Source organism: Echinops telfairi, unplaced genomic scaffold, assembly GCF_000313985.2.
Source record: "Echinops telfairi isolate 266 unplaced genomic scaffold, ASM31398v2 ScPeMD7_7469;HRSCAF=8507_1, whole genome shotgun sequence".
Taxonomy (NCBI): domain Eukaryota; kingdom Metazoa; phylum Chordata; class Mammalia; order Afrosoricida; family Tenrecidae; genus Echinops; species Echinops telfairi.
Window position 1 is genome coordinate 87218134 of NW_022111373.1, and position 9635 is coordinate 87227768.

Sequence of the window (9635 nt, forward strand, 5' to 3'; positions counted from 1 at the left end):
TGAATGTACAAATGTGCTTTACACAATTGATGTATGTATGGATTGGGATAAGAGTTGTATGAGCCCCTAATAAAATGATTTAAAAAAAAAAGAACCTTCGAATTTTTACGATGAAAACCATAATGGAGTGGCCTCAGATCTAGTTTTAATTTCTCAGGGAAGCAAAATATGTCCAAACAGATGCATTTTTGTTTTCTTTTAGCATTTAGAAGGGTGGGGGAGTTAGTTTTATTGTTTGATTTTACCTCAAAGACAGCCAGAAAGGAATTTATTAAATCCCTGAGATTTATGGTAAACACAATAGGTTTCATTTAGATTTGTGACAATTTGAAATAGTTAATATTTTGTCTAAATCAGTCTATTCTGGTCCGTACATTAAGTTTTTGCTGTTGTTGTTGTTGAACACATGTACGTGGACCTATTCAAGTTCCTGCAAGTGCAGGCCAGTGAGAATGGTTAGATTCTGCAAGATTTGTGGCCCTTCCAGCCCTCCTTTTCTGAATTGTTGCTCCCACATAAACGACCTGCCCCTTAAGTTTCCTATCGCCTTTGTTCAGTTGCTGTTTCAGTTTGGTAGCACTTAGATCGATCTTTCAAAGAGCACAAGGAGTACAGCACTCTTTATTAGTTCAAACAATAGAGACTGACCGGTTAATTTAGGCAGGGAAAAAAATATATATCATGGAGCTCAAGAGAAGTTAAACAAAAGCCTAGCGTTGTGGGGGTAGGAGTGAGGAATAATGGAACAGATAATAGGCAAGACCAAGGGATGGTAGACAAGCTTAGGAATGTCAGGCATGGGCAGCCACTGCATCACTACCACTAGGTACAGGATTCTAGCAGAATGAATTCTCTGTCCCCACCTCATTGACTCACTTGTCTCAGACTTATTGTATCTATTGCCTCAGCTGCACAATCCCCAAATAGAAGCAAGCAGTTGACCATGATCTGATAATAATGATCACTGCCATCAAGGCAATTCCGACTCATAGTGACACTGTAGGACAGGTTAAAACTGCCCCAGTGGGTTTCTCAAGATGTAAACCTTTATGGGAATAGAAAGCCTCTTTCTCCCTAGGAGCATGCACCAGGTTTCCATGATAAAAATTATAGGTAAAGGAAAAGGAAAACTTAACTTACTGTATATACTCGTGTATAAGCTGAGTTTTTCAGCACATTTTTAATGCAGTTTTGTGGTAAAATTAGGTGCCTCGGCTGATATTTGGGTTGGCTTATACTTGAGTATATATGGTAATCCAAAACACAGGAGGAAACAGTTGATACAAAGTTACTTTATTTAGAGTTCTGGTTATATTTCCCCATAATGTAGAAATTACAACATTGGTATAGAAGATGACCTACTCAGAAACAGATTTATATTTTATCCATTCTAAAATATGAGGTGGTTGAGGGTTGAGTTTTGTTAGTGTCATTAACAGTAAATGAGTTCAGTTCTGATGCATGCTGAGGTGAGATTATTTGGGAACTGCCCATTAGAACATTTTTAGTCTGTTGTGAGACCAGTTTAATTGTGGTTTTAGCACAGGTTTTATTCTGAATTATTCAGTCCACAGTTTCTATGGAAACAGACTTAACATTGCTCCAGATCCTCTGAGCTTTTTGTTTATTTATTTATTTTTCATGCAGTATTTTTTTACAATGAAAGGGTCTCAACTTTTATTGTGAATGCAGTTTTATCCCATAGTCAGTTCTGCTTCAACATGACCTATCTGCCCTGCACTGATAGAGAAAAAAATGGATTAGGGGGTGGCAGTCTTTTAAAACTTTATGAGTGACATTTTAAAAAACTTTTCATAAAATGGTCATATAGTTCTACACATGTTTAAAGAAGAAACAAGGAGGTAAAAATAAATATGACACTTTTACCTTGAAAAAAGGCCTGAAGTTTGTTCATGGGAAGTGGGTGTCAAAGAGTCACCCCCTGAGACCTACTGTCAAGTGGTAATAGAAGGAGATTTGGAATCCTTGCCTTTGTCAGAGGTTCTAACATCAGCTGTGGAAGGGTGCTGTTCACAACACAGCACACCCAAGGGAGCCGGAGATGGGGAGGTGGGGGCGGGCGAGTGGGAAGAGGGGTGCAGGTGTACATTCCTAGGAGGCCTGCTTCCATGGGGGCTATTTTCTGCCTCCACATAGAGTTTTCATGGACAGCATTCATGTTACTCTCAACCCTTTCCTTGATATATCAGTCATATTGGAACAAACTTGCATTTTCAGAACAAGTATGATAACAGAATCAACTAACTATTTCTAGAATAACTCAATAATATGTTCTTAAGACTAAGTTAGCATTTAGAGGAAAAATGACTAATGTTTTAAGTTTATAACATGAAAATTTATTTTTAAATTACTTTTCAAAACCAAGCATGATATATATCTACTCTCTATGTTCTATCCTTTACAATTGAGTTGAGATGCTCTCCTCATGTGTAGGATTTAAGAGTTTGATACCCCTCCTTACGAAAATGGAAAACACTATCCTGTATCTCTGATTGGTAGATTGTGAAGCCTTGATTGCAAGTTCAAATCAGTTGTTTTGGTATTTATATCTTCAATATACCTGCATGTCTCTTAGTAAGATTTGAGTGCTGGATTAGGATGTTTCTTTAAATGTCTAGTAAAGTGGTCTATCTGGAATTTCACAAAGTCGGGTTTATTATTATTATTAGAGGCAGAAAAACATTTGCTAACTGAAATGTTTTTATATATAGCTAGTAGTCGATTTGTTTCTAGTTTTTCCATCATTTTCTATTTAAGGCAGAGAATACCATACCCTCAAATTTCTTAAAGTAGAATTCTAAACTAATAAACATCTTAACTTTAATATTGGAATTGTATTGAATTAGAGAAAAATATGTCAATACAATTCTTGCCAAAGGAAATAATTTGAACAATTTAATCTATTCATTTATTTCTAATAATCATAATTGAATAATGTTAGTAAGGGAGTCAAGGTTGTTTTTGGGTTTTTAAGCTTTTTTACATACCTTCAAAAATGTTATCTAATTATATTTCAGGTTGCAACAAGGACAGTGTCAGAGCAGGCTGTAAAAAATGTGGCTACCGTAAGTATATTACAAAATAATGTTTACTTCAGGGCTGTTAATGGAATTATTACCACAATGAGCAATAGAATGTAGCATCCTGATTTCTGGGTTCCTATGAATAATCTTTTGGCCTATTCTAATTAGTTTAGCTTTCAGTTGATTCAGAAATGTTCAGTACTAAATATTCTCTCTTCTCTGCAGGAGAAAGATGAGGCTGTCTGCTTCCAGAGAGATTTTTACATTCTTGTAACTCCAAAGGGGCAGCCCTACTTTGTCCTATACGGTTACTGTGGGTCTGAATCAACTTGATGGCAGTGAGTTTGGGAGTCTCTGCTGTACACCCAAGTGACTCTGTATCTGGTGACTAGCAAAGTTGTGATGAAGTACATCTACTTAGTAGTATATTTTGGATTTGGAGAAAGTATATACAAGCATTGAAAGATAATAGAATTTTTCCATGAGCTTTTGAACCCTCATATATATGTATATATGTAAAAAGAACCTGTGTACTCTTTGTATAGTATTAAGGAGTGTTCTCTGTTACGTGTCTTTGAGTTCTAATATCCATTGCAATGGCTACACACATGGCTACACAAACTCACAGACAGGATTCATGATAAAGGGTTCATTAAGGAAATTAACAAGTTGTAATGCCAGGGAGAAATGCTCAGGTGGTTTTTACCAGGACATGTTAAGTTTCAGGTTTGCTAATAAATGCCCAAAGGAACATACCACTCTGCTATAAACCTCAATCCAAAGGCATTCAGCTTGCTATGGGTCAGCAAACCCAGCTTCCTGAATTAAGTGCCCAGAACACACACACACACCCCCATTCCAGGAAGCCTCAGCCAGAAGGCACTCAGCTCCTCTTCCAGAGGTCAGCGAGTCCAATGTTCCGAACTAAATGCCTGGAGTCACTCCACTCCACAAGGCAGCCTCCTGCGTGAAAGCACTCCTCTTAACTTGCTCCGTGGGTTGGGAAATCCATCCCTCTGTTTCCTGTTCTAGCTCCTGGTTCTGCTGCTCTCTGATGTTATAGTTGCCATCTGAATTAAGGAGGCTCAGTGCACATGTACATGCACATAGATAATACATATAGGAGCTCTGATAGCATAGTAGGTTATGGATTGCGCTACTAATTACAAGATGGATAGTTCAAACCCACCAGCCTTCCATTGGAGAAAGGTGAGACTTTCTGCTCTGTACCAATTTACAGCCTCAGAAACCTTGAGGGGCAGTTTTGCTCTGTCCTGTAGAGTCACTATGAGTCAGAATCCACTCAGTGGCAATAAGTTATATACAGATATCAGCTTTATCAGCTCTTCTTATCTAGAGATCCCATCCTAAGACAGTATGAGACAGGTGCAGGTTGAAAAAGTCATTCAGGGAAACAGAGAAAGTTGACAAAAGACAAATAAAAAAATCACCGGGGTGAAACGGAAGTTTAAAATAGTTAACAGGTATTTTTGCTAATGCACATGAATGTGTTTATTCGCCAGCATTGTTTCGCCATGCCTTTGTAGGAACAATCCAAAGAAAGAACGAGGCTGGTTGTTTTGCCTTGAGGTGCATTATGGAAGAACAAAGGTATGAGAGAGTCAAAGATGTTTATCACTGAGTTGTTCAAATGGTCAGTAATGAGGAGTTTGATAAACTAGGAGAAAATGAGAAGTGAATGAGCTTAATTTGATTCAAAAACATATCTATGCATGCAGATAAGCAAGTACAAAATGACCCTAAAGGTTAAATGATTATTTTCAGAGTCTAATATTAGAGTTTAAAATTTAGACACTGAACAATTCCAAGTGGTGACAAGGACCATTGGGTGGACATGCCATCCAGAATGTCAAGGAACTGAAAAAAGTGAATGTGTCCATCCAGGCTTTATGGTAGGGTTCAGGGAAAAAGCAAGATTGTGAGCTAGTTTCTAAAGACTTTGGTGAATAGCTGTCAGACAGCAGCAAGGGGCTTAACAACAGAGTATAGGACTGATATTTAGACAGTGTTGTGAATGTTGGTGAATACTAATAGTGAAATAAGAGATGATTGGCATTAGAGAAGTATCTTCAGGGAAGCGCCAAATATCCTTTAAAACAAGTGGCAGAGAGAGCATTCTGCCAACAGATTAATCATGTAGGACAGTTTGTTCACTGGAAATTGCAGCTTCAGAAGCTATAGGACAGGGTAGAACTGCCACTGTGGATTTCCAAGAGTGTAACTCCTTATGGGAGTAGAAAGCCCCGTTTTCTCCCACAGAGTTGCTGGTGTTTCCAAACAGTTGGCCTTTCAGCTAGCAGCCCAATGCACAACCACTGTGCCACCAGGGCTCCTTTGCATAAAACAGACTTCTCAAAACAGGATATGAAACACGTTTCAGAAAAATTCCACTGTCAATCCAGGGTGGATGAGCCCTACAGGACCAGTGGTGAGAGTGGCAAAACGGAGGGTGGAGGGAGAGTGGGTAGGAAAGAGGGAACTGATTACAAGGAACTATATGTGACCTCCTCCCTGGGGGACGGACAACAGAAAAGTGGGTAAAGGGAGACGTCGGACAGGGCAAGATATGACAAAATAACAATTTATAAACTATCAAGGGCTCATGGGGGGGAGGGGAGCGGGGAGGGAGGGGAAAAATGAGGACCTAATGTCGGGGGTTTAAGTGGAGAGAAAATGTTTTGAGAATGATGAGGGCAATGAATATACAAATGCGCTTTACACAATTGATGTGTGTATGGATTGTGATAAGAGTTGTATGAGCCCCTAATAAAATGATTTAAAAAAAAAAGAAAGAAAGAAAAATTCCACTGTCTAGAAAAGCAACAAGAAAGCAGCTCACAGTTTACATTCCTCTAAAATAATAACAATAGAAATAATCAGAAGCTGGCAACCCAAACTTCTACCAGGTCAGTATAATTAGGATATGAATCTATACTACTTCTTTAGTGAGGCAGGAAACATTTTCTGGTGCTCAGAAATTAACATTAAAATGAGTCTTGTATCAGATAAAAAAAACAAATAGTCTAGTGTGTCCTTGTGCACCCTCTGCTTAAATCCAGTTGATTTGAGCCAGCCTGTATGACTGCCCCATAGGATTTCCTTGGCAAGGGAGTTTATGGCAGTAGATCCTCAAGTCCCTTCTCCCTCCAAGCCGCTTTGAACTACTGCCCTTATTCTCAGCAGCTCAGCACTTAACCATTGCCCCACCAAGGCTTTTTAAGCCCAGCTATATAGAAACTGACTGCCTAGAAAACTAAAATCTGTACATATTGTTGTTTAAACTAAGCAACCAACAGATACTAGGTTAAATTTTGTCAAAATGTCAATCTCATAATTCAACTGATGCTAACCAAAAGAGTTAAACAATTTTAATAATCAGATGTTTAAGGCAAAAAGAATACTAAGAGGGATCTAAGAATGATCAACCAATAAGATAAAATAATAAAAACCATATCAAAAAATGAGCAAAAGCTGTTTTCCCAGGAAAATTTGACAAACTCTCATCATAGGATAATTCTGTGAAGTGCTTCTAATAGAAGCTAGTGGACAGAAGGAAGCTGACGATGTGGACAAGTAGCAGTCTATCTCTGAAGCACACACCCAGTCTTTCCTAAACTTATCATTGCATTCTCAGCCCCAAGTTTCGGAGTCTCTGTGACAGCCACTTGGGTCTTTTCCTGCTTTCCTGTCGTTATCCTGACTGCTTCATGTCCTGACTGGTTTACAGTATTCTTCACCAACACCATAATTCAAATGCACCAGTTTTTCTCCTGCCTCCCTTTTTCATTGCCTGGTTCCATATGCATTTGAGACAGCTGAAAGCACCAGGGCTAGGGTTAGGTGCACGTTAGTCCTCAAAAGGACAGTATTGCTGGTCAACACTTTAAAACTGTCTTATGCAGCTGTGGTGAGGTGAAATTGTTGATTGTGGCTCTTCTACCCAACCCTTTCCCTGAGTGGCAGCATGTAAATCGAGGTAGAGGACTCCAACTGAGGGCAGCTTCACCTTTCCCCCTGGGTATGCGCATGAGCCACCTCAGAAGCAGGAAGAGGACCTTTAAGAAAAAAGAGCCTGGGGATGACAACAGAAAAGTGGGTGAAGGGAGTCAGTGGGTGATGTAAGCTATGAAAATAGTTATTGATAATTTATCCAGGGTTCAATAAATTTATCGAGGGTTCAAAAAATGAGGAGCTGATAGAAAGGGCTTAAGCAGCAAGAAATTGCTTTGAGAACGATGATGGCAACATACCATATGTACAAAAGTGCTTGGCAAAATGAATGAATGTATGGTTTGTGATAACAGTTGTAAGAGCCCCCAATAGAAGTAGTTAATTTGTTTAAAATCCTAGAAAAAAAAGAAAGAAGAACCCTAGTAGAATGCATGAAAGATTTGCGTTGGGAGTGGCAGGGGCAGCAGAGCCACCAGAGGCCGCAGCACTGAGATCATGAGGCAGCAGAGGGTCATCGCAGAACTCCTGTGACCACGAGAACACAGGAGCGAGCAGTGCTGGGACAGGGAGGCAGAGCCGGGCGGGCTTCCTGAGTCAGGGGGCAGAGGTCAAGGGACCAAGTGGCTGAAAGACCGGCATACCTGAGAAGAGGTGCTGTGAACAAAAGAACAATATCCTTAGCATTTTGTAGCTCATTAGCTTCCCTAGCGAATAAGCCCCCATAATCATGAGTGTTGCCTGTGAGTTCTCATTGGCCAAAGTAAGTCAGATGTGGCCCCCATGCCATTTACTCAGTCTCTATGGGTTGGAACCAACTTGATGGTACCTAACAACAACTAACAATAACAATGTTAAAATTAAACTTAAGGTGTTCTTAACAAGTGTACATTCAGTTATATTTATGCTTATTCATTATAGCAATTTTGAGTAGATGAAAGTTACACACTTACATGATTACAATAGTAAAGCTGAGACAGATAAGGTATTGGAAAGCAATAAAAAATATGGTATTTGTTTAGTAGATAGATAGAAAGTACATAGAAAGGGAAAAATGCAGTAATTCCATACCCTGACATCCATAAAAGGTGGGCCAGAAGATGATGATTGAATTAAAAGTTCTGGTAAAGAACAAAAGTTCTCTGTGTGTTGCTTTCAGGAAAACTTCTAGACTGGGAATCAAATTACCACCAACTAAATAAAAGTCAAATAAGATAGTATGTTACTGAAAATTGCTGCTTACCAGGAAGCAACTCTGTTTGTAAATAAAAAGTACGTGACGCATCTATGGTTTTGTCATTCACTGTCTTGGTTTTACTAGCTGGTCATCTGACTTTTGAATGCCGCAACTTCCTCCGAGTAGACCCTAAAAGGGACATCGTTTTGGATGTCAGCAGCACAAGCAGTGAGGATACTGATGAAGAGAATGAAGAACTAAATAAATTACAGGCCTTACAAGAAAAAAGTAAGCAATGTGTTTTCTCTCAGCCTTGAAAAATGTTTCAAAATATTTTGTTATACTTACCTGTTGCATACTCTATCATATTTTTTATTTTTATGCAAAAGCCAAGTAGCTATGGTAATAGTCTTTGAATATTTTAAATTATTTTTCCCAGATCAAGCAGCTCATCAATGATACAGCCATGATACGCCTGTTTCTAACTCAACATTCGCTGTGTAGCTGTGTGTGTCTTTCTCCCAGTGGCACTTAGATGCGTCACAGGGTACAATAAATTTCAGTTAGCATCTGGTTTCTAGCCCTAGTTAGTCTTTTTTCTTTTTTCCCACATGTAACTTGCAGCAAGTCACTTAGCCACTCTGCACCTCAAAGCCCTTGTGGAACAGCACAAGGGTCAGAATTTCAAATGGTTATTGTTAAGTATTGTCGTGTCAGTAACAACTCATTGATCCTGTGTCAAAGTGAACGGAACACTGACGGTCCTGTCTTTCTCATATTTGAGCCTGTCGTTGCAGCCACTGTGTCAATCGTTTTATCATGCATATGAGAACTGTCCAAAGTCTCACCATCCTCACTTCTGAGGAAAATGCGGGCTGTGTCTCCTCCATGAGAGATTCGTTCATTTTTCTGCCAGTCCATAGTGTATTCAACATTCTTGGCCAACACCATAATTCAAATGTATCAATTCTTATCAGTCTACTTTGTTTATTGTCCAACTTTCATATGTCTATGAGGTTATTGAAAATACCGTGGCTACACTGAGGCGAAACACTAAGGGCATGCAACAGAACAGCAAGGGGAACAGAGCAAGGAAGTCCCCAGGGAGTACCAAAAATAGACTGTGGGGCCAGGGCATGGTACCCCAGCAGACTCGACCAGAAAACACTCCTAAAAGTCAACAAACAGACCTGGAACTATTTACAGGCTTATCCCTTTTTTGTCATTGGCTTTTTCTTGTTTGTTTTCTTTTGTTGGCTTGTTTTTCTCTGTCTTGTTTTTTTGTGCATATTATCATCTCTGCATGTCTATCTACTTAAAATAGATGGGATAAACAAACTGGAGGAGAAAACAATGGACCAATGGTTCCTGGGGGACATGAGAGAGGGGGAGGTTGGGGAAAGGAAGTGGGTACTAACAAACCCAGGGACAAGGGAACAACAAGG

General features: G+C 39.3%; 1 protein-coding gene across 1 annotated transcript in view; it reads left to right on the forward strand.

Annotated features, from left to right (window-relative positions):
* SREK1IP1 (SREK1 interacting protein 1) overlaps positions 1-9635 on the forward strand; it is a 38398-nt gene that overhangs the window by 16182 nt on the left and 12581 nt on the right. Inside the window, exons 2-3 of the mRNA XM_045285327.1 lie at positions 3039-3086; positions 8335-8478. Of these exons, the coding sequence (XP_045141262.1) occupies positions 3039-3086; positions 8335-8478 (192 nt within the window). The remainder of the gene's footprint in view (positions 1-3038; positions 3087-8334; positions 8479-9635) is intronic.